Raw genomic sequence first — 27,964 nt, forward strand, 5'->3', positions numbered from 1 at the left:
GATATAAGCCAATTTTGTTTCATTTAAACCAACTGGATCATCGTCATCTCACAATGCTGTTTATCGTGCCGATTCCTTTCCTTCTTCCAGCGCAACCGATGCCGTTCAATGGTGGTGCCATTTTCCGTTTGCCGTTTCATTCGTTGTTTTGTACTTTGCATTCCCCTAATGGCCACACAGCAAACAAAACGTTGCCCGATAATCCATCGATCGCCTGCGAGATGCGTGAAGTGCTTTCGTCCTTTTGTTTTAGTTATTAGTGGGTAATGTTGTGTAGTTTGTGTATGCCGAAATGCTTCGAAGACGTTCCCCTAAAGATACCAGCAGTTTGTTAGTTTCGAACGGATTTACCAACGCTCTTGGTGCGTCTGCCATGTTCATCGCGTGTGTATTACAAGTATTCGGATTATTCGTTACAATGATTAGGTTCATATATAGATTCTTATAAAAGCTAGCCTAACCAACGTTCGGTTCGGTGCGCACATGAGTAGCGGTAGTACGACCTAAAAGACGTGCAGATTTCGATAGGAAACTTTCCATGTTTTCCCCCTTTTTCGATCTTCTAGTTTTTGCTCTCGTGACGATCGTTAGTAACGGAACAGCTGGTCCATTTTAGGCGTTGCATTGCGTTTAGCTGAAGGTTATTGTAACGCTGGGGGGGGGAGGTAATTTCGAGTCCCTGGTGGGGGAAAAAAAAAACGAAACAGGAAGATAAAGCTCTGCCATCCCGAGGATAAGAGGGGAGGAGAAAAAAAGCGTGAGTTTTTAAACTAGTTTTTTTTACAGTCAATCCATGCCTGATGCACTCGTAACCATATTTCCAATGCCTTAGGCTTTCCTTTCTCGTACTCATTCATAAAGGCCATTCACTCCAACATTCACTTACATGCACACTCAATCACACACTATTGCTCATCATCACTGGTACTGGAGGGCGGGGTAGGGGTCTGATCCTTCCCAGGCCAGCAGTTCCCTTCTAGGTTTCTTGCACGAAGCCTTGCTCGATTTCCTTCGATTAATTCACAGTTTCTAAACGTTTTTCTCGCGTTCTTCTCTCACATGCAATTGCGTCGGTAAAACTAGCGTCGGGAGGGTTATTCATTAATAAATACAGTATTGGCGTTTCACAAATGTACATAGTGGGGGGACGACATGTTGTGAGATTAAATGGACAAACGTGGATCGTAATGATTGATTCTTTGAAGGGGCTTGTCTTGAGTGGCGGGCTGGATATTCTCACTTTTGAAGAGTTAACATTTTCCGACAAACGAAAAGTGATTCCTACTCCTTCAATCGATTTACGAAAGCCGGAGAATTCAAACTGGAAGCAGGCCCCCTTTCAATCTCCAACGGCTTTGTTGTGTAATCATAATAAATAGTATTTATAAACAAAAAAAAAAAGAAAACAACACCTTCCGAGCGATATAAAATAACGAGATATTTTGTGTCTCCTTTTGCTTGGTTTTCATCTCGCAGACGATTTGCACATCTTCAGGATAATCCAACAACAAACACAAACACATGCACTGCGCATTTGCGTTTTCAACCACACACCTCCCACCCACGGGCACAAGCGTTAATTACGTTCGGTTCAGCAGAATGTAGCCGAAGATGGCCACGATCGGTGCGATGTACATGGCGAGCTGTACGGCGGACCAGTGCCGTGATTGGCTCAACTCCCCGCTCAGTCGCTGCAGCTGCTGGTTTAGCCGAACGTTCTCCTCGCTCAAGTGGGTGTACTTTTCCTTGAAGGCGACCAACTCTTCTTCCCGCTGCACATCCGGGTGATTGATCATTGCTAGCTCAAGGTCGATACTAAGCGCCGCAGCACTACTCGCGTCATCCATGGTGCGTAATAGTTGTTCGCCTCCAGCCAGTAACGCTGCCGGCAAAGGCATGAGATTCCCGCCACCGTTTGTGACCGAAGCAGCCGTGGTCACGATCGGAGCTAACTTCCCTTCACTAGCAGGCTCGCCTGGATGAAGTTTCGCTGTACCATGCATCGTATCCCCCAACTCCAGTGGACTGAAGATTGCCATGGCGTCGATAGTTTCCGTCTTTTCATCGTCATCATCCTCGTCATCGTCGTCCAAGTCGTCCAGATTGGAACTGATCGATGTGTCTCCACCGTCGCTCGTATCGATCGGAAGAGGTAGAACGGTTGCTACGGTCATGGATAATGAAGATGCAGAACCAGCATATTCGACATCGGTTTGGGTTTCCACATCCACCATCGGCACCGACGGTATCATCACCGGGGAGGGCATCTCGGCTACCGGGGCATTCTCCGTTACAACCAGCAGCGTAGTCGGCATCATTAGCAGCTCCTGCTGTTGATTCGTCGATGCGGCACTCTCTTCCTTTTCCCTCGATTCGGTTTCTGGAGTCGAGGAGGATTTCTCCCGCACAACCTCCTCCACCGGATCCTGCTTTGCAGACACTGTGACCATCGGTGCTTCCACCACAACCTTACACTCATCGACGGCCACAGCCGACGCCGCCGCCGCCGCGGCCGCTGCCAGTGCACTGATCTTTTCGTTCTCGAAGTTCTTTTGCTTCAGCAGCTCGAGCTCCATTCGCTCCATCTCCTGCTGGCAACGGTCGTTCATGGTACGCAGCTCTTCCACCTCGATGCGCAACGTCGAAAGGGTTTCCGCGAGACTATCGCAGAGTGCTTGCTTCTGATCGAGATCGGATTGCTTGGGGCGGCTCTCCAGTTCCGCCTTAAATGCCAACAACTGAAAAGGAATGAAACAGGTTGAAAGTTATGAAGAAAGTTAAACTACGCTTGGTACATTTGCAATACACTTCGATAGGTGCTTTCAAACGATACGAAACTTTTATGGCGAATCTTACACATGTACCACTAAAGAGAGTTATGAAAAAAGTTGGCAATCTAAGATGCCGGTGTGTCAATCTAAGATGCCAATAGACTAAGCACAGCCATCTTGGATTAACAAAATGTGAAAGAAGCACTCTACTTCCCAATACTATATCGGAAAGTATCAACGACTGCAGTCCAGAGAATACAGGGTACAAGTTGGAGAGATGGAGATTTTGGAGATGGATGAAGATTTTCTTCTCAAAAATCCGATTGGTGTAACATTACCCAAATCACCCCGAAGGTAAAATAAATAACAGATCCGTTGTTACCCTTACCTCGGATTCAAGCTCATCATACTTGGCCTTCTGGGACGCTTGCTCAGAATGTTTCTGCGCTATCGTACGCTCTGCTTGGCGCAACAGTGTCATGCAGTCGTTCTTGATCAGTCGAATGTTACGTTTCAGAACGTTCTGATTGATCGGATCCACCGCACCATATGGAGGTGCCTGCTGTCCGACACCAACGTTCGCTAAAGATTCCTTGTTTCCATTGGCCAATATGTTCACTTCCGGCTCCGGCTTCATATCGCCCACAATATGGACGGGTGCTAGCTCTTGCTGAATAGCCATCGATTCTCCGTCACCATCGGTTCTGCCTGTTACGTTTGAGGTTGTGCTAGTGCTGTTCACATCATTCTGATTGCCGTCGCATTCTTGTTTGACGATACTTTCGGCAACCGCTGGCCCATTCTCTCCAACTTCCTCCTTGCCCTCGCCGGCATTGTCCTCGGAGGCCAGCTTTGCCACCGCGGTTCCCGTTACTGCCGTTGGTTCCGAAGTTTCGTTGTCCAGTTCGTTCGACTCTACTGAAAATAAATTTGATCCGTTGATAAAGGAACATTTAAAACAGGAACCACAATCCTTACCATTCTCGGACATGCCATCACCACCGATAAGAAGGGCGAAATTTTTCTCAAATGTACTTATGCGCCGCTGCAGTTTTGTCAGTCCCTCAGTGTAATCGCTATTGGTAATATCGTTTTCCTGGAAAGAAAAGAAGTAAAACATTCATTGAAACCATCATTTGTAAACAATCGTTCGGTATTCGTTTCCGAAACTTACGGTGTCATTACAGATGGCCTTAATTATTTCTTCCGATCCTTCCAACATTTTGATATCCGAGTTCTTCAGCCAGTTCGACATGGCCGAACTATTAATCTGCTGTTGCTGTTCATCATCCGATGAACCAATCTGCTAGTGGGTGTGAAAATATAAAAGGTTTGCTTTCAAGAAGGAACTTGACCATTTGAGAACCCTTCCCCACCCTTCTTACCGCATAAACGTCAACGAAGTGATCTAGCTTGTGCGTGAGACTCGTGATTTCCGATTCCTTTGCCTTCAGTTGTTCCTCGCTGGAAGCAACCTTCTCGTCGTACTGACTCTTTAGGGTATCCATGCAGACGGTTATTTCCTGTTTGAGACGGAACGTGTGGCGGAGTTTAAAAGGTGTTTGTTCACAAAGGTTGATTTAATTATCAATTCCTAACTAAAAGAGCTTGTTAATTACCTGTAGTTGCTGCTTGGTTTTGTTCAGCTGCTCCCGCAGCAGCGAACATTCGTCCTCGCTGGTGCACAGAGCTTTCTCGAGCGAAATCTGCTTATGCACGGCCTCGTGCCGCTCCTGGTGCAGTTTGTACATGGCCTCCTTGGCCGCGTTCTGATACTGCTCCTTCTCGTCTAGCAGCTTCAGCAGCTCCTCCCGCAGCTTGTCCTCGGTGATGTTCTTCTGGCAGTACTGTAGCTTCTTCTCCAGCATGTCGATCCGACTGAGTAGCCGATCCTCGTCGATAAGCGCCTGCCAGCCGAGGAAGGAATTTTGTCTGCCAACAAACAGTAAACCCATTAGAATAATACTCGAACTCGCAGGGTCACTGACGTCTACTTACTTGGTCGCCTCGACCATCTTCTGCAGGCTGATGAGCTTCGTTTCGAGAATCTGCTCGCGCTGGTTCGCCTCCTGGATGTACTGATTCAATCGGTACAGGTCTACCGGTGGTATGATCGTGCTTTGGCCACCGATGCCCACCTTCTGGCTCGCCTTCGTTTCCCGACCGTCCGGCAGAAAGAGCTTGAGCGTGGCGGTAATGCAGCCGTGCGTTTCGCGGCGCGTGTTCTCCATAACGTCCACGCCGAACTGCACGATATCACCCGAACTGATCTCGTACGGTTCCGACTCCGTGCACGATTGGCTGAGCCGGAGGTTGTTGATGAATGTGCCATTGCTGCTGCCCGTATCCTGCAGGGAGTGAATATAAAAAAAAACCGTACGCCATTAGACATCCCCATCTCGAAGGAACGCATATGTTCATCCTACTCCCAACCAACCTTGATAAAGAAACGGCCATCCTTGTACCACAGCACGGCATGGTTCCGCGACAACACCTTACAGTCAAAGATTGCATTGTTCTCCGAGACGCGAATCCTCGCAACCGATCGTCCTACCTTAGCTTGGGCTCCTGGCTCAAGGTAAAGAGTTCGATTCTGTCGAAGAGGGAAGCACCAAAACTCAATTTTTATGAATACTTTTGCACGTTTGAACCCTTGGAATGCGCACTTACATTGAAAGGATGCGAATTGGGCCGGCAGATGAGCAGCGCCCGGGCAACCTGTGGTTGGCCATTATTGTTTATACTGTTGTTGTTATTGTTATTTATGTTATTGTTTACGCAGGAACTGCTCACGCCAATGCCGCCGTTGTTGTTGATGAGGGTGTTGTTGTTGTTATTGTTGATGTTCGTACTGTTATTATTGCTCAGATTTCCCAACTGTTGCTGCTGCTGTTGTTGCTGTTGCTGTTGCTGCTGTTGCTGTTGCACCTGTGATGCAACGTCGCGGTTCAGTGTCGTTGTGGTCGTCGTCACGTTGTTCACTAAAGGAGTTTGCATTCTTACTCCTGGCACTTTCAGGAATGGTAAATAATCATCTCTGTTATTTATAAAAACCATGACCTGTGGAAAAAATGAAAGAGAAAAAAGAAACGTTAGTCTGACGGTAACATCGATCGTATAAGAGTAACAAAGCCACAATTCGTCTCTTCCATCCTCCAAGGTCCGAACACCGGAGTGAAACATGCGAAAGATCGTAACGCAAATTAAGAGCAACGAACGGTTCGTTGATTGCAAAGAATCCGTCTTCCGCCTTCCTTTTCCCACCCGGTGGCCGTTCAACTTCTATCTATTCTATAATAATATATAAAATAAATGCAAGTGTGCTATAATTTGGAAAACAAATTTCAAACTATCAGTCTCGCAACAGAAAAAACAGAATTAGCGTCTTCTTGTTCGGTCATGATGCACTTTCTTCTCGCTTTGAAGTCACTAACTTGCTACGTATGTTTAGTATTTCCACTTTGTCCACAATTATGAAATATGAACAAAATAACTAAGTGGATTAACGTTTGACAAAAACTACCAAACAGCTTTTCCCATTGGATAGCATTGATTGCTGTAGCAACCAGCTTCATTTGGGAAAATGTAAAGATACTTGGTTGATTACTAAAATACTTTTCATGTTGAAATTGATTTTCGAAGCTATTTTCACGCAGCACCGGACTCCCTGTGCCTTATGTAATGCGTTAAAAGGAGTCAAGTGGAAAGAAATGCTCGACACCGGGCAACTAGCAAGATTCTTCGTATAATTTAACAGAAAAAAGTAAACCAAAACGAAACAGAAACAGAAGTGACGCAGAAACTGAAGAAGTTGTTTTATAGGAATTTTTAGCAACAAATAGTTTCAAAGATTCATAAGATTGATATGAAGTCGGACAGTACCGATTCCAATGGTTGAAAATGTGACTCAACTAGACTTGGAATAAAATGTTGAATGAATGTCATATTTGACTAAAGTTTCATATTTCATCTTCTAGAAGATAGCTTACACATAAAAAATGCATAGTGCCCGTGTAACCGGGCAAATAAGCTAGTCAAGATGTAAAACGTAGTATACACATCCAGTCCGGTTCGCATTTTCACAGAACGTGTAAAGCGTGCGCCGACCGCCACCGAGCGCCGTTGTTTTAAATTTTCCGACAACGAAACCCCGTGGCACCTGCGTGTTACACAAACTAAACGATCACGACATGGAGAGCCGCTACAGGAACTGGTTGGGGAATGGGTAAAATCCCAAATGAAGCCCCCCCGGCGCCGCATCATCATCATTTTTTCCACGTTTGCGCCTGAAAGTTATGCAATAGGTGGCACATCAATTCAGTTTGAATATTTGAACCGTTGATGTTCCGTTAGAAGCTGTAATGATTTGAACTAATCGGATAAACTGAGCAAGATGGACATCATAAACCAATGAGTCGGAGTGAAAAAATGAGTATGAAACGGCGGCGCGCCCGCAGCGAGCGTAGCGAGCGGACTGCGCTAGGTCTACCGAAAAAGGGAGTTTGTTATAAATTTGTGAAATAAGGGGGGCCCGTGGGCCCCCCTCATACCGCACCCCTAGGTTGATAGCGTAGCCGAATTTTCATACACTCATGCAAGTTATGCATGAGGGAGTTTATGTTGTACATCCTTTCCAGTATAATAATCATCTTTAATTTAACGAGATTTCAATTCAAACGGTTCACACAACGGCATTTGTTTCACCAATTGCATACCTTTAAGGTACATCTGCTCACAAATGGTGTAGCCACGACAGCGATTTCGGCTGGGGGGGCTTCATTTGGGATTTTACCGGGGAATGAGAAGAGGAACGTCTATCTAAGGCATATACTGGCATTTTCTACCGTTACAAAACCCCAAAGCCTCACACGGCATAGCAACGTTCCTCTCCGCGTGTTGTGGTGTGTGCCCTTAACCCAGTGAGCTTTTGGGTTGTAATATAAAAAACTAAAAATCACGTTCGCTAGTCACCGATAGAAGATCGGTTGCGAAGTCGAAAAGAGGCGAAACATTATAAAACACCACCGAAGCTCATTACTGAAAGTGAGTTGAATACATTAAGGGTTAGATTTATAAGCAACCGCGGGTTCAGTGAACTGTGTGTGAGAAGGAGGAGAATGCGATTATTTTTAATATTGTTGGTGTTCTTGTTTTATGTAGCACACACACACATTCTAAATGTTTGTGGAAAACTGCATCAGAGGACGAGTAGAAATCGGCATGTTTTTCATGTCACGTGCGAAGGTACGTGAGAAAAAAGGTGGCTAAACATATCATTCGCGTAGAACGTTAGTATCAAGAGCTGCGTCCACGGGGTTGCAAACTCAGCTCGATGCAGCTGTACATATGCAGCACCAGACCGTTGTTTCTGGGGGTACACGTTGCTACAACGCGCTCGAGAATAACTTTCAATCGCCAAGCCCCAACTGTTAGCTAACGGGAACTCGATGGCTCGATGAACTGCAACATCAAGTTGAGGACCAACTTACACCTAGGTTCTAATTCCGACACACGCCCTTAGGTGAAACGCTACCGCATCCGGCGGTTTTGGAAAGACCTTTGCAAGTGGAGAAAATCTATGGCTCAGGTCTGCGTAAAGAAGGTCACTACATAATTGTTTTCTCCCCCTCCCAAGAGGGTGAACCACACCCGAACTCGATACAACACACAGCGCTGAAGAATGTAGACGCATGGCTGATTACTTTTTGATTAATATTTCCCCCAACACCTCGCCCTATCATCGCGCATCATCTTTGGAAGCCCCAAAAAAGGGCAAGTGTACGTACGGGGTTCGGTTCCAAACTTGGCACCGGCCCGGAAACCGGGTGGAAAATTTACCGACCGCAACCGGAGCCTTTCGGGGGAAGATGCATGGAAGTAGATTATCCACCCGCGAAGATGCAACGGTGCGTTCCGCATGGATGTGCCTTTATGGTTCCGCCGCATTCCGTTGGTAGCAGTTTTTGTTTGAAGTCGACATGAACCGTCGTTACCCTTTGGTATCAGTAGAGGACCAATGGGGAATCAATGACACCATTTTCGGGGACTGTCGTTGAACCACGAACCATGTGAACACACGAGGTGAAGGTTGACAGCAGTAAAACATTGTTGAAGCCATTGATAAATCGACAGTAATTTCGGGAAATATCTTTTCCGACTCTTGGAGAGTGCGCCTAGGATGATAACGCTAACTGTGTCTTTGGCCACCGTACGTTCCGATCCGCTAGCTTCCCCGCTGTGGACCAGAGCGCAACGAAATGGTTTGATCATGAAAGGTATTAATATGTTTACAAAAAATAAAACATAACAGAGAGCAAACTAGATCCAACGGAACCACGAAGGAAAACTGGTTCCACACAGCGCTATAATTTTCGCCGGTCTGCACACACAAAACGACGATAAACTGGATAATGACGGCGGCAGCACCGTGCAAATGGCAATGAAAAGTTTGCAACCCTTGCCTCCGCTCTGGGCGTTCCGAAGTGTTTTCCACCTTGAAAAGAGGCACACAAAAACCGATCAACGAGGAAAACAGTCAAGATTTCATGCGGCGCAACATCGCAGGGTCAAAGGAAGCAGCAGCCGGACGGGTAACTTTTTCGAACTTGTGCTAAATAAGTTTGCGAGCAACTTTGCCACCAATGCGAGATACAAAGAAACAAACTCCACTGAGGGCGCATTTTCGTACTGCACAGCCTTCAACGAGTGGCTTATAAATAGCCGTCAACAGCCAACAACGTTACTAATAAGCGGTCGACAACTAGAAGAGGTAAATGGATTAATTTTGAACCGCCCACCGAACCCCGAGGAAGGTTGGTTCAAATTTCTAAATGCCACTTGAGGTGCCCATTATAATGTTACAACCTTACCTTGACGCACGAGCTGTGCGAACTTTTGGTGCGTTCAAATCCCAAATCAGATGATGATAAGTAGTTTTCCATTCTTTAGAATAGTGCTTCTAGGTATTCTTGAGAAAAGCCTAAATTAAGGATCAAATACTTCCAAAAATGTTCCTTCAGAGCTTGAACAGCTAAACAGCGGACTTCTACCGGCAAAAATGAAAACCAGAGCAGCTCCAACTAATGAATTGGTTTAAACATTTTTGAGAATTTCAAAGAAAACGTACAGAAATTACAATGATAAATATGTTTTAGACTGTTAACACACTTGCTAACATACCGTGACGAAGAAAACTTAAAACAGAATTAAGGTTTATTCTTCCTGGTTCTTTTCTCCTTTTTCTAGATTTATATTTTGAAAAAAAAAACAATCTTTGGTATTGAAATTGGAACTGTAAACTTTAATGCTAAACAAAATCATCTTACATTTTCATCAATACCATTCTGCATTGCATCATACCATTCTGAAGAGATTGTCCAAACCAACCCCATCAGAACCGTGTCTTGTTCAACAGATATGAACGAAATCTATAAAATCTGTCACAGCGATTGTCTCGAATTAGTTCCATTGCGTTGGATGTTCCCTTTAAACCTGATTTACCCGTCCGTAGGGTTAGGGATTAAGCGAAACCAAAAATTAATTCTTCGCAAACCGCATAGCCACATTCCGCACAGATACTGCAGTGTCATAATTTGGTGGCACTTATACATAAATAAGAAATATTGTTTTCACCTCGGTGAGGGGTTAATGTACGCGTTCTCTTGAGGCCCAGCTTTTTTTCAGTTCAGTTTCAAACTTCTTACGGGTGCGCGTGTAAAAAGTGGCACCGTCAGCGTGCTGGGAGTGTTTTGTCTTTGGCCCGTATCCAACCCGGGGAGCGGGCGGAAGTTGGGAGTACAGAAACGCAAAACACACCACGTGAATTCACAACCACACACAACAGACACATACCGAACCGGTTAGAATGTGGTACGATAAGACAGCAAACAGCTGACCTAAACTCCCATCCAACGCCCATTATTGGCCCTCTTTTCGTCCTGTGGTTCGTCCTGGCGATTCTGGTGATCACCCAACTCAGGCCACAAAGCAGCCAGTAGCTTTAAATCGATAAAGTCAATTCGCTGAGTGACTCTTTTATTAGCTTAACCTCACTAGCTACCAGTGGATCTGGTTTCGCAAAGGCCCTGTGTTCTTGGAGGCCAACGGAACCATCTTCCTTTTGCCGAGTACGCCGGCCTGAGTAGTGGGCAAATAAAATTAAGAGCAACATGCGGGATGCGGCAGAGCAACACAATCGGCAGCCAGCGAGAAGGATGTAACCCGACACGGTTTTCTTTCATTCGTGTTTGGATTGGATTTTACTAATTCGGTAGCACCGTATTTCCTCTAAGAATATTTTCCTTTTTAAGCGAAATTTGGTAAACTCTGGCACGCATTATCTCAAAATTATTAAAAATTGTCTACCCTTTTAACACCCTGCATTAACGCAGGACGATCCCGAGGTACGTAACAAGGACATTAAATTAATTTTAATATCGTTATCGTTGATGGGCACGGCAGGTCTCGTTTATAGCACGGTCCCAGGTGCAGCTTGGCGGTTGGTTAGTGCATATGCCATGCCATGCTACTATTATTAGCCGATCCAGACTGGCGCGATATGCGTGAAAGTCGTAGTCATAAAAATTTTTGATTGATAAATCCGCACCATAACCTCTCTCGTCGGATCGCGGTATTCGCGGTAGAAGTGCATACCAAGCCAAGCAGGCACACGGCCTCCACCGGACCAACGATGGTGACCCAGCAGCAGCTGGGCAGACACACACGTACACAACAACTCGGTTACCCGGTTATGGAACGCGAGCTCGCGAAAACGAAGGCAGCTGGAGCACACCCGACCATCATCGAGCAACATTAACTGCCCCACCGTGGGATGACCGTGAACAGCTGAGCACCCCGCTACTGGAAGGGGAAATGTTTGGCCCGGACTGGTTCTGTTTCTCCGTCGGGACGAACACCGTGTCATGATAGCGTTGCCGTTCGACTTTGCTTCGAGAAGGGAGAAACGTCGAGCCGATGCATACGGCTGTAAAAATGTATGTAGCGGACATGGCTGTGTCGAAATGGCGTCTAAAAACGAACCACGTATTTTATATCCGTCAATCGTGACACATGCCCCGTCGATCCGCGGTATAAGGTAAGGTGGGCCAAAAGAACGCGAGTGGCAGTGAAGAAAACTTAATCGTAAAAAAAAAACTAAAGGCTTGTTAGATTATATTCATTACCATCTTGAAAACATTTTTTGTGTTTAAACTAATAAACATTTTATAATCGTAACATTTTACATATGCCCTTTAAAATATTTCGCATGTTTTTTTACTGATTACGACAGCTGGATCACTTATTTAAGCTCATCATCATCGAAACATTAGAAGAGTTCGTTTTGAAATTTATCCGGCGAGAAAAAAATTGAAAATGGCACAAGAGAATCGTCTTGAAAAAATAAATAATCAAATAGAAAAAGAGAACGCAATGGATTTCTATATGTTGAGAATTTATAACTAACCAATCAAATTACATAAAAAATGTTTAATTATATAATGATTTATTTATTGTTTTCTTAATCATTATATCAAACTACATTCAAAGAAGCTTATTGTTGCATTGAGTGCTATTTGTCTTGTGCTAACCCGGCACTGAACAAATGGCTAATTGTTATTTTATTTACTCGTTTGCTTTTATGTTTTTTTACAAAGATATAATCCTAACAATTTCATATTTGAAAGAAGTCTCAATGCCAACCATTAGAAGCGCACTTTTGCCCCGCCTTACTCTATACTAGCTTCCCATAGAGTGCCCGTTTTATAGGCCGTTTCGATGACGAAAAATGTTCGACGAGACTAAATGATGAAATTGGTCCCAAATCCAAACCACGTTGAGAAGAGAAACGTGCTAATCAAAAGCATTACGAGTGAAGAAACATGCACGAAGAAATGCTAGAAAACACTAGCATTTAAGATGGGAAGTAAAAAGTCAAAGGATTAACAGTAATGTGATCGATATTACATTACTTTATAACCACAGATTAAAAGTCACGTCATTCATAATTATAAAGTTTACGAGCCTTGTTTAACGATCGCTATTTGTCCATCAACACAGCTCTCTCTTTCTCACACTCCAGCCTTGCGTCAAATGTTGACTCGCGAGCTCAAGATGCCGTGACATTCCAGCAGATGATGATCGTGACTGTGACGACGCAGACTATCTTCACAATAGGTGCGTTTGTTTGTACTTCCGATGTCCGATGTCTTTCTTCGGACCTCAGCGCTGTACATACTCTTGAGGGTTTAATTATATGGAGATGAGCAGCAAACGGCGCGACGTGCGATGGAGTTAGTGATTTGATTGTTATTTTAACCCGATGAGCAAGTACCGCGCATTTGTGGTCACGTCTACAAGGGAAGGAGCAGGGTGGGTAAGGTAGATGCGCAACTTACTTTGCAAAAATACGACTCCGTATTCCCATCCCATTGCACCGCTCGTTACCGACTGATATCGTCGACAAGTGGCTAGGGTAGGTGGAAAAAAAACATATGCATCTGGAGGAAGGGTTACAAGCCAGTAAAAAAAGGGGCAAGTCAGTAGACACGTGAGACGTCTGAATGCATCCACCAAAACCACTACCGGTGCAACTGAACGTCATTTCGATTCATCAGCACTTTACCACTTAGTTAAAGCGCTATAATCAACACGCCTCTCTCGGCAACGGAGTTCGCAAGCGGTTGAGTCCATAAAACCATCGGTAGAGTGAGGGTGATTTACGAGTGATGAAAGCTCTTCGTTTCCCTTTCTTTAATTAGCACCGTGATCGCAGTTATCCTATCTACAATCAAGTCAATACTCTGTTTGCATGATCATTCATCAAGTGAATGGAAAAATGGGTCGCTACATTTTAAACGCTCTTAGACAATAAGAAAAACATAAAACAGGTAGCAAAGGAAAAGAAAAAAACACCAAAGCTGTAACGCAGGGTTCGTTACACTTTTGATAGAGCGGGATAGATTGTAGAAAAAATACTCCATGTCCATGGATAAGGTATTTCACATTTGCTGATATGTATCAGAGTAAATATAATTTTAAAATTTCTGTAAATGCCATTTTAATACGAATTGATAAGTTTGATAAATTCGGTAAAGATCGTTGACAGTGCCATGCTTTGTAAATGAACAAATGAGTCTTTCAACTAAATGAGAAACAAACAAATGTTTCAAAACAATATTCTACAGGTTTTTGGATTCTCACTACTCATCTCACTAGGAACCTGAAAGCAAAGTACTGCATGAAGCATTACAAACAACACCTCAAGATACCTACTAAACTGTATGACTAGTAATGAAAATGGTAGATTACAAAAGGATGGGTCGATGGAAATACACCAGAATTCTGTTTAGCATAGTTTGTTCTAATCTTCGAAAATTCCCGAGGTTTAAGTTAAGGTTTACAAATACTAAATTCTACAACTCACGAGTTGCTTTTCGTTTCCATGAACAGTACTTTAATTGGCTCTTAACCTCTTTGTCATTAAACTGTTTTGCTTAGGTGTGCTACCTTTTGAAGCTTTGTAATCGAATTTGAAATGACTTTAACACTTTGATTAAAACAAACTTAGTAGAAGTTATGTTTCTATAGAAGCTCGATCGGATCAAAAACTTATGTTTCTATAGAAGCTCGATCGAAGGTTCGTTATAAAAAAGGTGATGGACTAGTCTGTGTCCGCCATATTTCCACGTGAAACCGTAAAGTTGCCGACCCCTGCTATAACACACGATTGCTATGAGGAAACACGAGCGTTGTGCTGAATTTATGCAAATTGAACGATTGCATACACAGTCGCTCCGAGCGGCCACCAATTACTCCCGATTGCTGTACAACATCATGAGCGTAGCAATGGCGTCCAAGAATGTATGCAACTCTCCCCGACTATTGTAGCACAGAAGAAGAATCAGAAAAAAAACAAAAACAGAAACTCCACCAGACTAGACAACAAGACAATTCCCTTACTTCTTTTCCTCCACACTCGGTACGAAGCCGGTGCTGCAAAACACCAACTCTGCATGCTGCAAGCTGCAATCTTTGTGATTCATGCAGCTCGCGGTCCGTTGTTATTTTTGCTGTTTCTTGTCGGGTTGCCTCGAGCGAGCTCGCGGACGTGAATCCATTCGACTGCGACAACACGACAACGGGGCAACAAAGCAGCCAACCCTTAGAGCCACACTCCATCGCCCCAGAGCGTACAGTATACTACACATAGAAACAGGAAGCAGTGTGTTCCGCGTGTTATGCGTTCTGGTATCTGATTATCGGGCGTCGGCTAGAACACGCGGTCGACCGCGGGGAACTGTCTTCATCGGCGTGCCCCAACTGTCTCGGTCTTGGATCAAAACGCTTCCACAATCCCAACCAGAGGAGCAGCTGCTAACGAACGAATTCCGATTTGCTTGCCCGATCTCTGTACGCATAATCATCCCGCACCCGACCCGACCAATGTACCAAATCGAATGGCAAGACGGGCGCGAGGGGGATCTGCTGTTAAACCCATTACCCACGGTCGTCGGAGAGTTGGAGGTACCTTCGTTGGATTCGCCCGACGGCACGACTTTCCTCCGGCCAGCTTACAGCAAAAGCAGCACTAGCTAGTCCCAATCTAATTCCTCCCGCCATAACAACGGCTTGATTTACTAACGATCATTAAATTGCGCCCGATCCAGGCAAGCGTATTTAACGTTCATCGAATGCAAGACGCACTCATCTTTGCCCGCAAGGTTTTTTCCCCATCGTTTTTTTTTTCTTTTGCTTGCCCCATCGAATGCTCACTAATGAATCCAGCAAACACGGGACACAGCTGCGCTTTGATTCACGGAACCACACGTTGAAACGCTTGGAGAAATCCATGGATTCCGATTTGTCGAAGGCTGTTGCCGTAACGTCACCAACGAACAAGATATTTAGCATCGGAACGATCTCTTTATTGATGACGCAGGAATCAGATAAGATCGCTTACGGTGGATTACAGAACGAATTGTTTTGACAATTAAGATGTTCCCAAATTGAGGGTTTCTCATTTATTTCATGCAAACATGCATGAATTTGAATCGCTATTTAAACTAAACGAATGAGCCTGAAATTTTTAACGAGAGATTCATGAATCCTTAAATCCTGAATCCAGTCGAAACCGTAATGAATCTTTATGAATCTTTCATGGATTTATCACGAATCTCCACAATTCTTTCATTTGCGTGAACCATGCGACCAAAAACTGGACCATGCGACTCTACCCATTTTTTGGCTGAATTCTTTTCATCAGCTGGTGTGTCTTTGCGATTCATGAATCTCTCGACAAAACATTGATGAATCCCTAAAAAGCAAAGAATCATTCTGATTCATGAATCTGAATCTGATTTACATAACTTTACATTTGACGAATAAAGAAGATTTATCATTTTTTCGATATTTTTATTCTCAAAGATAAATCAATTCCACTGCATCTCAGATGAAAGGATTATCTTGTGATCGAATCCTTTAGGATTGATTTTATCCTTTACAATTTTGAAATGTTTAGTTCGCTCTGTAAAATATGGTACATATGCAATGAAATAAAATTGAATTTATTTTGAATAAATCTAGCGCTTTCTTACAAGCAGATGCCCAATTACATTAAAAAAAAATAACTAATTACAATTTATAATTCGCGATGATCCCAACCAAATTGACTGATGAGTTCCGCGTTGTTTGCATAACCGAGATTAAGATCATTTCCACGGTGAGCGTTCCGGTGAAAAGATGATCCCCGAAAACAAATGGATTCATCAATTCCGTCCAAATTATGTTCAATCCCATTTGTTAGTTTGAATACCATCTGTCAAACGTCTGCCACGATTTGTTTGACAGCCCGGAACGATGTGGCGGATGCACAACAATTCAAAAATACACACCGCAAACCACCCACCTCAAAAAAGGCTAAACCGAAAACGAACGGTAGGCGATTGTGGAGGGCGCATAAATCGCCCACGAAACGCCACGGAATTTCGAACCCGGTGTGGTCGGTCTCTGTCCGGAAAATGGATGAAAAACGCTTTCACTCCAATTTTTACATTCCACCAATCAAGGGGGTTGGAAATGGGCGACACCAAAATGCGGCCCTCACTCTATTCGTGGCCAGCCGGCGAAGGTCGATGGCCGCCCAGCCCGGTAGCAAAATATTCATCCACTCCATAATGCCACAATTACCATCGGCCACGTCGTCAACGTCGTTGTTTCTTTGGTTTGGAAAGGAAAAACAAACCAATCACATTTTATCTAAAACACACCGCCAAACACCATCCCGGGCTACACTGCAGTGTTACCCTCCTTTCTTTCCTCCTTGGGTGGACGATTTTGCTTTCCCGCCGGAAAAACAAAAACTTTCTTCCGGCGATGACATCATCCAGCAACAGAGCGCGCTCGGTGGATAATTAACGACCGACGGAGAAGCGATAGAGAAGGAGAAAGACCGGATCGGATCACGCCACCTCCTCCCCCCAATCAAACCGTTCCTCCAATCGCCCCCTCGACAGGGGGAAGAGAGGAAAATCTCAACCGATCACCGTTTCGATCGGTTTGAACTTACTCGAGTTCCGAGCCAACATCAACGCATCCATCGCAACATGTCCGAGAAAACAAGCAAGAAAATTGCTTTTTTCCTCAATCTCTGGAACACACTCGAGCTGATCCTCGGTCTAGGAGGTGGTCTTTCTCTTCCACCGTGCCGTTGTTCTCGTGGAAAACAGGCCTCCGCGCGAGTCGGAAAAGCGGAAGTGGTGAAGCGGAAAAATGGAACCACTATCGCGCCGAAAGCAGAACCCATGCGTTGGTTTGGCCGCGGACGCCTCGTCATCGTCGATTCGATTCCGCTCGGTAATGGAAAGGGGATAATTTTAGGCATCCCTGAATATCGGTCCTACAACCTGCCTCTCCGCCGCCCGTTTCCACCACCGACCACTACACCGATGTGTCCATTGCGTATTGCTAGTGCTGCTACTTGAGAAACGACGGAACCGGGCACTGACGCTGACAAGCTCGCTGCTACTACGCTGGCCCGTCTGGTCTAGGAGCGACCGTTCGCTACCACTACTGCTGAATGCTGCTCCGCGATAAATTTAGATTTTCAACGTGCTCCACCACTCCCGTCCGTACTCCCCCTCCATTCCTCAAGCCCCAAAATGTCTGATGAGCCTGTGAGGTTATGTGTGTCGGTCCGGCGTCCCGAGACGAATGGCGGCGTTCTAGTATATTTTTTTAAATTCTACACAGCCAACCCACACCCTCCTCTTCCCTTCCCATGAACCTGAGTTTTGGGCATGTTTGGGAAAATGTATTTTCAATTACTTGCCGCTCGTTTCCCGTTCAAGCAAAACGAACGCACAGCACGAAGGAGAGTTGAACGTGATACCTAATATCTCAAGTGAAGAAAATTAGAATAACCTAAACAATCCGTTAGCGACCACCAAGCGGATCGAGGTTAAAAAAGGCACACACTTGGACATCGTAAAACCCACTCATAATCATTGAGACGAGCGTAAAAACACGTGCAGGTCTTTCGCGAAGACGCGTCGGTTTCTTTAAGTGCATGCGCCATCTCGGCCAGGGGAGGATGTGTCTGATAAGGATATGTCGTGGCGCCCGTTAATCGAACCAACACTCGACGAGAGCCGTAGGAACGCGTCATCGAAGCACGATGAGCTAAGCTTCACGCGCGGGCAATAGAAGGAATTAATCTTCATAGTTGAAGATGAAAAGGAGAAGTGAAAACCGCTATCAGTTACTGAACCGGCTATTGGGCGTTACTACTTGAAAGCCATGCACTAAACAACGATCAAAATCGAAAGTCAGTTTTATGGTAAAATTACATTTTTAGAACCTTTCAATCGTAGTTAAATGATGCTTTTTTATTTAATTAAGCTTACTATAAACAACTTGATTTGGTTGAAAACGTAAAATTTTATGCTTTTTGATGCATAAATATTTTATAGCAGTTTATTTTTATGGTATCCCACCAGTACCCTAATAAAAGTATGTTAAAATGAGGGTCCATAATTCGAAAACATCAGCAACAAATGACCATCATTGAGGTCATACATAAGCTCTGGTAATTTACATTTCTATTTTTTTGATTATCTTTTTTTCCTCTACAGTTTTTATTACCATTTATTTATTGAAACGAATAACGCACAATTGAGCAGATAAATATCCTGGTGAATTTCGGCACATTAACACTTTCTCATCATTAACAATCAAATAAGCGGCGGAAAAGATGCGCGCGCCTTGATCCCACAGTGTTTCCCGCTTTCGGCAATCGAAAACCGAAAACAACATCGCACCGACTGATAAAGATAATGTGGCTGGTAATGACGAACGTCAAGCATCTCCTGTGGTCTGCGTCTGCGGTCCATTAACCGTCCATTAGACGGTGGTGGACCTCCGGTGAAGTCTGGAGCATGAGATTCGCAGAGAAAGTGTTGCAAACGAGAAGACGCCCAAATGGCGGAAGTGACCCATCCATCTATCACCTCGTGTCTCGCGCAAGTCACTGGGTGGGCCCCGAAAGAGGGAAGGAAGAGCCGATGATGATTACCGTCACACATTTGCACATATTTTGCCCCATAATTATGCCATCATTGTGGGACGGCGTTCGGTCGAGCCTGTTTGTGTCGTTTCGGAAACGTAACAAAAGAGTGGCAAAATAGACGCAGATGAAAAGTGTTTCGCTGCACGAAGATACCTCCTGCCTAGACGAACCTACACAAGAAGCGAATGAGAACCTGTGGCAAGGCGGGGAAACTACGTGCTTCTCGACTTTTCTTGCGACACGCCACCGTAGACACACACACACACCAGCAAAGTCCACAATTAAATCATTTGTTTATCAATTATGCACGGTATACTTTATGTCCTAAGCCTTCGCAACAAATTCCTGCAGTGAAATATACCGAACACGCGAACTTAACAATAAGGAATTCGGTACACAGCGTTTACAGCAATAGGCGACCCGATGGCGATAGCGACACCTGAGAGGAAATTAAAAATAAAACCGCATTTTCACGAACGCATTGGCTTTGCGACTTTGTCAAGCGGAGCCAATTAACGACAAACTTTTAAATTTTACACCGCAGCTTTTATAACGACACTCGTTTTGTATCGGAAATGCGAGAGAGTTTCGGCGGAGTCCCAGAGTAAATTGGTAGACTATTTATGACCGCTAAAAACAGCTGCTGGAAAATGGAATTGGCTATGGTGGGGGGCCACGATAGCATCATCTTCCTGTAATTGGCCAGCATATCCGTGGAAATATGCTAATCGCAAGCTTACCCTAGTTCCAGAAGCGATCCACACCGGAGCGCAAAAATCCTTCGGGACCGAATTAGCACGGATTGCGCGTCACCCCACTGCCACCTGTCAATCAGGGTGGTGGCACCGAGGGAAAAGCGCCCGGAGGCGAAAGGGCGAAAGGGAGAAAGCGATAGAGGAAATCGAAACGCGTGTGCGTGTGAAAAATGCGCACGCGGAAAACAGCGAGGCCGGGAAAAGTGAACGAACGAACGGCCATGCGAGGGTTGGGTTGTAAAAATAGACGACACGCCCGTCTCTCTTTCGAGTCACGCTGCTTCCCCGATTTTCGCCATGACGTCGACTTCGCTGCCGTCGTTGTTGCCGAACGAGGAGCTCCTGGGGGTGAGGGGAGGTCCACACTCACAGCTTTTACCGGAAGATGTGCAAGTCCTTTATCACTGCGATGATACTGCGCGATGGGGAGCACAGGAAAAGAAAGAATCAGATGTCGACGACTCCTCACCGACGAACATATGAAAAACCGACCCCTCCCGAGAACATTGACGTCCGGAGGATATGCTCCGGAACAGCGTGCTACATCTACCGACGCTTGGAGTTGCACGTGCTACCGATTGCATATCGTAAAAAGAATCTCCCTCATCCTTTTGTGAAGTGAATATTGTCTCAGCACAACCGACAGCCGACGGTTGCAAAACATTATCGTCTTCAAGTCTCGTATAGCAAAGCACGCGAAAGTAAACGTTTTTATTTTATTTCATCCCAACGCAAACAGGCCTGGGAAAGCACATACGACGGAATGGAAAAATGGAAATTTGTCCGCCACAACCCGTTCATGGAGATGCCTACGAAGACGACTGCCTGTCAGCACGTTATGAGAAATGGCTAGCGGTCGGGTCGTAAGCATCAATGCCCCGATCCATCCGGGTGATGAGGTTTTTAACATGAAAATTAAAGTGAGTAAAAAAGCGACAACCAGTTGTCTGAATTCCATCACGATGATCATCATCATTCGCTGCAATTGCCATAAAGAGATGGTCTAGCTGTGAGCGATGGGTTCGTAAATCCGACGAGAATCCTCCGCTCCCGTTGTCCCACGTGGAGGAACGGCGCACAATCGTGAGCGGAAATTTCGCTGCAAGGAATAATTCCATTTGCACAGATGCACATGCAGTTGTAGCGTGGCCAGACGAAACGGGCCAACCGGTTCCGCGCTTTCCTTTCAGATAGGGAGGAGGGTTTTATTTGGCGAACGGTAACGTAGAACGTACGGTGCAGGGTAAGGGCTATTACGGCGAGTGAGTCTTTCAGCAGGTTGGAAAAGCGTCCGACATGTACATATGACCTGTTGAGTAGCTCGTCTCACCAATCCCCAGTGCAATCCGTACGCTCGATAGTGCTTCCGCTTTTTCAGCTTTGCTAAAAATAAAAAAAAAATCAAACGATAAACCGTTTTCATGCAACCGAGGGAAATGGAAAATTCGTACACGCTTTGTGGATGAAGGACTACTGAGCGTGGAAGGGCTTTATTTATAGCACAAACAAACAAGAGATTGCAGTCGGTAGAACATAGAACTCCAAAAAGTTAAACTACAATCAACCAAAAGAATTAGAAAGCGTAAAAGAACCATTTGCTGGAGCTTGCTAAAATTTCAATGGGATCGTTTTTAACACGATCCGGATAAATATTTGACATCCTTCGTTTTTGTTTTTGTTGTTTTTGGGGACTTAACGTGACGTTGACAGAGTGAGTCACAGAGAGAGTCTTAAAAGAATGGGGGGAAGTGAAGACGAAAAGTGGACACACTGGGAGGAAGCTTCTGTCAGCGCGGTTGGGCCGAGTGTCGTTAGCCCTGGACCCCTGGAGGTTGTGCTAATACGTGCCTGGAAAGCTTAATCCTAAATTCTCGGGCAAAACACGAGGCTTGCATAACACACTTTTCTGCCGGTGAAGGATATTACGTGTGAAGATACCGGAATGGCGGGAGAGTAGGGTTGAAATCGTGCATCATCACCGTTTGGAGTTCGGTGTCCATTGCGAAAGAAAAATTCATAACGGTTGTTGGTGCTGGGAAAAAGGCCACCAAAGAGTTGCAGATTGTTGTAGACAAAGTTTAGGTAAAAGTTTTAAAATTTAATATCTCATAGTGCTACTGAAAACCAACACATAAGATATGTCTAAGCACGTGTGGTTGGCTGAAGCAGACGTACACAAGCGGAATAACACTACCCCAGAGCAGCGAAAGAGTAGGTTTGATATTTTAATTTACGAGGTCAATTAGTTCAATTGCGAACGAGCGTCTTCTAGTTCACTTCACGGCGTCGGCCAGCAACCAATTGACCGATCACATAATCATGACTCTCCACTTGTCGGGCAAAGTGTCATGACTCAGGCCCGAACACAATCACATCAGAGAAACATTATGTTATTTACTCTCTTTTGTCTTCGCAATGGAAAGATAGCAACATATCAAAGTGCATTTTATTTTTCACAATTAGAAAATTAAATCATCACATTTTTCTTCGATTTTTTCTCAACTTTTACTAGTGACCTTGGTATGAATACTGTTTTTTCACAAGGCCCCTAAAGCACCAGGACGATGGAACGATCGCACCCCCAAATGACCGAGAAAACATTCCGTAAGCATCAAAATGTCACACCTCCACAATGTGTTTCCCACCAGGAATGCGAACGTGAACGAGACGGGCCGCCCATGGGTCACGTGTGTTGCAAAGAAAAGCAAGCAAGCAAAGAGAAAACTGCCCCCACTGTTGGCCTTATTTAATTTGATTTAAGCCACCTAGTGGACACGGCCAACTGGCGGAGCTCGATTATGCTTCCTTCTAATGGCACAGGGGGGGGAGAGAGCCCTACCTTTCCCGGAGGATCAAGCCACTCGCTTGATTGAGTAAAAACCACCTCTTGGCAAGGCTTGCCCCATTGTTTCTGGTGGATAACATTAGCGTGATGATGTGTTCGTTGGAACGTATTGCAGCTTGCAATTTAGGGACAAGTCACCATATAACTCGATTGAAAATTACACGACAAACGAGGAATAAAACACGAAGCTTATTCCAACCAACATCCACCATGCATGGCATGTAAAATACCAGCCAGCAGCAGTTAGGTTTGGGATACTGCTAGCCACTGATAAAAATCAAGGCATCAAACGCCACTCGGAAGAAGTGAATGTCCATTTCATACGCTTTCTATCAACCGAGCTCCGAAATGGAAGCAGTGGCTGGAAAAAGGCTGAATTTATCGAATTCGTTTGTTTTGACCAGCGCGACTGACAGCGACACATTTGAACACAAGCGAAATGTTGTGGTTTGTTGTACTAGTAGTAGAAGTGGTGAATGTGAAACCTTTCCTAGCGTAAACCAATAATCTCATCCGTTTTCTTTACTTTTTCATCAACTTTTATCAAAATGAGATACTCCACAGCTTTCATAAATATATATTAAACGTAAAAGAAAACAGTGGGAGAGTTGACTCTAAACATGTAAAGTGAATCAAACCAACTGGTCATTAAAACTACCTTATAGGTTACATTGACACACTTATCGCTGGGGAAAATATCATACAAACTGAAAAGATACATTTTAGTATTTGTTATTCGTCATCATAAGCTTTAATTTTTTCCGCTATTGATACCAAAATTTACCTCTCTATACCATAAGCCATCCATTTTTCTCTTTTGCAACTTTTTCCTTAGCTTTAACATTCTGAGTTGTGAGAATTGTGTATAAACAAAATTATAGTACTTTTATTTATTGCGCAAAATTAATTTTGAAATTGATGAGTCGTTTTAACGAATGCTGTCAAACTAATAATCTGTATCTGAATGTTATACAACTAGCCTGCGAATGCATTGATGCGCCGATATCAAAGTGAAGACAATTTCGCTTCGAAAGCCGTTCCAACCAACTTCTCTATCGCTGGCAATAGTTTCGTTCGTGAAAATTGCCTTCAGTTTGGTAATCTCCTTTACGAAATAGGCAACGGAAAATTCACACGCCCCAAGCTCCCAAACACGGGGCGATAATGCACGCAAGCACGAATTAGTTCGATATATAGAGATCAAAATTACTCCACAACCACCGAAAGGCCAGCACTAGCCAAAACCCGGTCAAAACTCGGCTGACTGGCCTTGCAAAATTTTGAACCAGAAAAACAACAACCCTGCCAACGGCTTGAACCCTACACGACCGGAACGGGGAGCAGGGGGAAAGGGTAATGTCCGTACCGAGCGCAATGCTCTTTTTGGCGTATATTTAGCCGCACAACGCGGGTCGCGCGGTGTTAGTATGCTGCTTCCCCGTATGCTCCTTTCCGTAACGATTGTTTATTGGCTGAACGCTTTTCAACGCATAATTTACCCGCACTAAACGGACACGGGGATAATACTTCAGGGTTTACCACCATGCGTTCTTTTACAGGAATGGTAAAACTTTACTACAAACAACCTCTGGTGAGGAGTGAATTCTTGGCCATGTCCGCAGCCACTAATAACTATATTTCAGGTGTTTAGCGATGAAGTTGTTTAGTTTTTTTCCACCTTTTCTGCCCAGAAATAAACACCTCATACCATGCTTCCTTTTCAATCAAGTTCCAAGGGGCAGGTATTTGGCAAGGGAAATATAAAAAGAGCTAGAAATAAGCTGAACTATTTGGGTAAGACGAGTTAAAAATTATTGCGAAACACTATTTGTTACTGAGCTTTCCTATAAGAATTCCAAACAATCTGCAATAAAAGTGTCCCAATAGAACTAGCATACTAGGATGATCGCGCAATGCGCGTTTTCTGTGACGTGCAAGCCAACTGGAAAAAAATACCCATAAATCTTCCCCGAACCAGCTGATAGCAATCGGACAACAAATCAACATATTCCAACGCGAAAAAAAAGCGGAATATATTTATTGAAATTACGATAAGAAATACTACTACGACGAAGGGGATGATTCCCGGGCACACAAAGGAATGCAAACGAATTTGTTTGTATTAGGAAAGATAAGCGTCAAACGGTGGCCCAGCGGAGAGGTGACCATTAAAGACCAAACAATCTTTGCGATTCATTCCGACACAGCATATAAAAAGATGCAACGCAGCCGCATGATAGAAATGGTGGCTGCTCATCATCACTTTGCGAGAATTGTCGCGATTGTAGCCACGGGGCAGAAGAACGACAAATTGCATTATGCTGGCTACCACCAAACAGGTGTGTACGAAATTGTGTTGTTTTTATGGTTTCATTCTCGATAATATGAATAAAAAATTAATTGAAAACCGACCCATTCAAATGGCTTACCTGAACTGATCACTTAGCGCCGTTATGGTGATCGATGGAAAGATGATGGGGATCAAACGAAAGCGGAGACTGCAAGCCGGACGATACTATCCAGACCGACCGGCTAAAATCTTCTCTGGAATCTTGACTTTTTCCACTAGATTTGGCAACACACGGATCTTTTTCTCTTGCACTACGCTTCTTGTCACACTTCATTCGCTGAGCGATCGCTTGTCGTTATATTTGCACAGGAAATTGTTTTAAATTCTATTAATTTGCACTCATATTTCGGGATTTTCACTAACACAGTGCACACAGAGCTCTGTTGGAGTAGAGAAGCACAGAGGATAAATGGATAAATCCAACCATAGCTTGTTTGAAACAAGGAAAATCAAAGCTATAATCAAATACTGGAAGGCAAGCGAAAATAGAAGGTAGATAGCAAAAAAAAACTAAAAAGACAAAGAATATATGTTGATCGAAGGAGGCGCAATTTTAGCAATTTTTTTGAAGTTTAAAGCAGGGCCAAGGACACTTGATTGCCGTATTTTCTTGGGCATTGGCTGGGAGATATCCAGGAGGACTTTAACCTGTCGCTTTGGACACAATTATTGCTATATCTACACGTACCAGCGCATGTGAAACAAAAGTATTGTAAATGATGGATTCATAAATTACGAGCAGCATAATCAAGAGTTTTAACTTCATGCACACACTTCATATGCACTTTATGAAGCACGGCACGGAACTGCAGCAACACAATTGCACAACGGTCCCCTCCACTTTCCAAACGCCTACGTTTCTATCAATGTACCGTTTGTCAATTCCTGCTTCCTGTGTTTCTTCTAACCCGTAATGTGAACGAACCAAACCGTCTCCTTCTCCTCTTTTTTCGCCAAATCCCTGTCTATAATGTCGGCGACGTTTCCTTTTTCCAGTACGAACGAAAGGCCCCTCTTCCCTTCTGCTATGAGCGCCGTTTCTGCAGTCTCCGCCCGGCAGTTGTAGCCACCTTCACTTTTTCACTCGTACTGCTCCAAGCCTTTTTGGGGCGTGGGGAGGATTGAACCAGGGGCAAGACCCCAGTGCGATGCTCCGCTCGAGAGTATACGACGAATACGCCTAAATCGAAAATTACCACATACACACGCGCCTTTGGCACTACGATTTGCTGCTCCTTGACATTTGATTTTCATCCACTGTCGAAGTTGTAGAATTTTCTCACGAAAAGATGCAAAGAAAACTGGCGAATCTCGAAAGCACGACTGATTACGAACAAACCCTTTTGTTGGACTCCCAGCTTGCTTGGATCGAAATTAGCATATTACATCGACAAGCGAGTTGTTTTACGGTACTGGTAAAACAGCATCGAAGCAAAGGAGTTTGGTTACTGACGTAAGTAGGCTGATTCCATTTTTTTTTCACTAGCTGCGAGAACAAAAGTGGTCCACCGTCTCCGAAAGGTACCGTTTGCTTTTTCGCTTGATCAACTCCGGTGCACGGGAGGTCAAGACTATTTGTTCTCGCGCAGACACGATTTTTCAACTCATTGCGAGAATATGTTACGGGTTTTGCGAATGGTGTTTCTATATTTCTTACTCCTACGGAACACCATTTACTAGCCCGACCTACCACTGGTTTTCGTTTCAGATGCAGTCACGAACGTTGTAAAAAGCGAAAAAAACGGAGATATATTCGGTCGCGCAGGAAAACAACAGAAATGGTTCTCTTCCGACTCGACCACGGACTGACAGGTTAGTGTCAAGAGTTTCAAGCTGAACCTCCGATTATTTGGCAGGCAATCGATAGCGACCACGATCGGTGAACAGAGGGAGGTTGCACAAAATATCTTGATCATCGCCATTGTTTTAGCCATGACAGTTAGATTAGAAAATGAAATCAAATATAAACGAAGTATTAACGCCTTTAGCTCCATACATACTATACATACGGTTCAATTTTATCATGATTATTATATCAGTCAAGATATTTTTACTAGGGGACAGCGTAAAAAGAAAATAAAATCGTAATTCGACTGTTAAAATTATTCCTGGGAGATACATGTAGTGACCTCTTTCTTTCACCGCTCTTGATTTTCACAAACGTCATTGTCAAATATGCCTGGTGAATGGTTTGATGACATTCAGCATTTTTCAATTCTCCGGTCGGATTACAATAATTCAGATCAGAATATACCTAGAATTTTATGAAAGATGAAAATATAATTGGTAGAAAAATCGAATAGGAAATTTCTATACCGTTTGCTCATTCAAGTCGTTTCAGTACGACAATACTCATTAGGCATTTTCAATCGGAACCACTAGGCACTTCACTGCTTTCTTGAAAGTGTCAAACTGTTTGTCAGATGGAAAACTGTACATCTCGTTCATTTCTACGTCGTCCATCTCGGAGGTAAGATCAGTTCATATTCCATTTGTTCTCATTTATGATTTAGCTAGGAATTTATCTGGAATTAAATGCATAACGTAGAAGTAAAGGAGCGTAGAAGTAAAGGAGTCTGTACTGCTTGTGGAAAGCTCGATAATGTGAATTTGTTATAGTTACGTTTATTAAACGTTCGAGTATAGGTGGAGAACATGCCGGCATTGGCAGACACATCCAAA

The 27,964-nt window shown here is 44.2% G+C and overlaps 1 protein-coding gene across 3 annotated transcripts; it reads right to left on the reverse strand.

Annotated features, from left to right (window-relative positions):
- Window positions 1-242: 242 nt before the first annotated feature.
- Window positions 243-27,074, reverse strand: LOC131272196 (sarcolemmal membrane-associated protein). Of its 3 annotated transcripts, none has more exons than XM_058273853.1 (11): window positions 26,973-27,074; window positions 25,362-25,662; window positions 5,442-5,831; window positions 5,209-5,364; window positions 4,770-5,119; window positions 4,391-4,703; window positions 4,157-4,294; window positions 3,946-4,074; window positions 3,750-3,867; window positions 3,160-3,689; window positions 243-2,738 (listed from the first exon to the last, which is right to left on the reverse strand). In XM_058273853.1, the coding sequence occupies exons 3-11, from the start codon at window positions 5,826-5,828 to the stop codon at window positions 1,581-1,583; spliced, it is 3,279 nt and encodes a 1,092-aa protein (XP_058129836.1). In that variant the 5' UTR covers window positions 5,829-5,831; window positions 25,362-25,662; window positions 26,973-27,074; the 3' UTR covers window positions 243-1,580. The 3 variants fall into 3 exon arrangements, with proteins under 3 accessions (XP_058129836.1, XP_058129835.1, XP_058129834.1); XM_058273852.1 differs by having other exon boundaries at window positions 3,160-3,686; window positions 3,946-4,077; XM_058273851.1 differs by having other exon boundaries at window positions 3,946-4,077.
- Window positions 27,075-27,964: the final 890 nt, after the last annotated feature.

This window comes from Anopheles coustani, chromosome 3 (genome assembly GCF_943734705.1).
Source record: "Anopheles coustani chromosome 3, idAnoCousDA_361_x.2, whole genome shotgun sequence".
In the NCBI taxonomy this organism is placed as follows: domain Eukaryota; kingdom Metazoa; phylum Arthropoda; class Insecta; order Diptera; family Culicidae; genus Anopheles; species Anopheles coustani.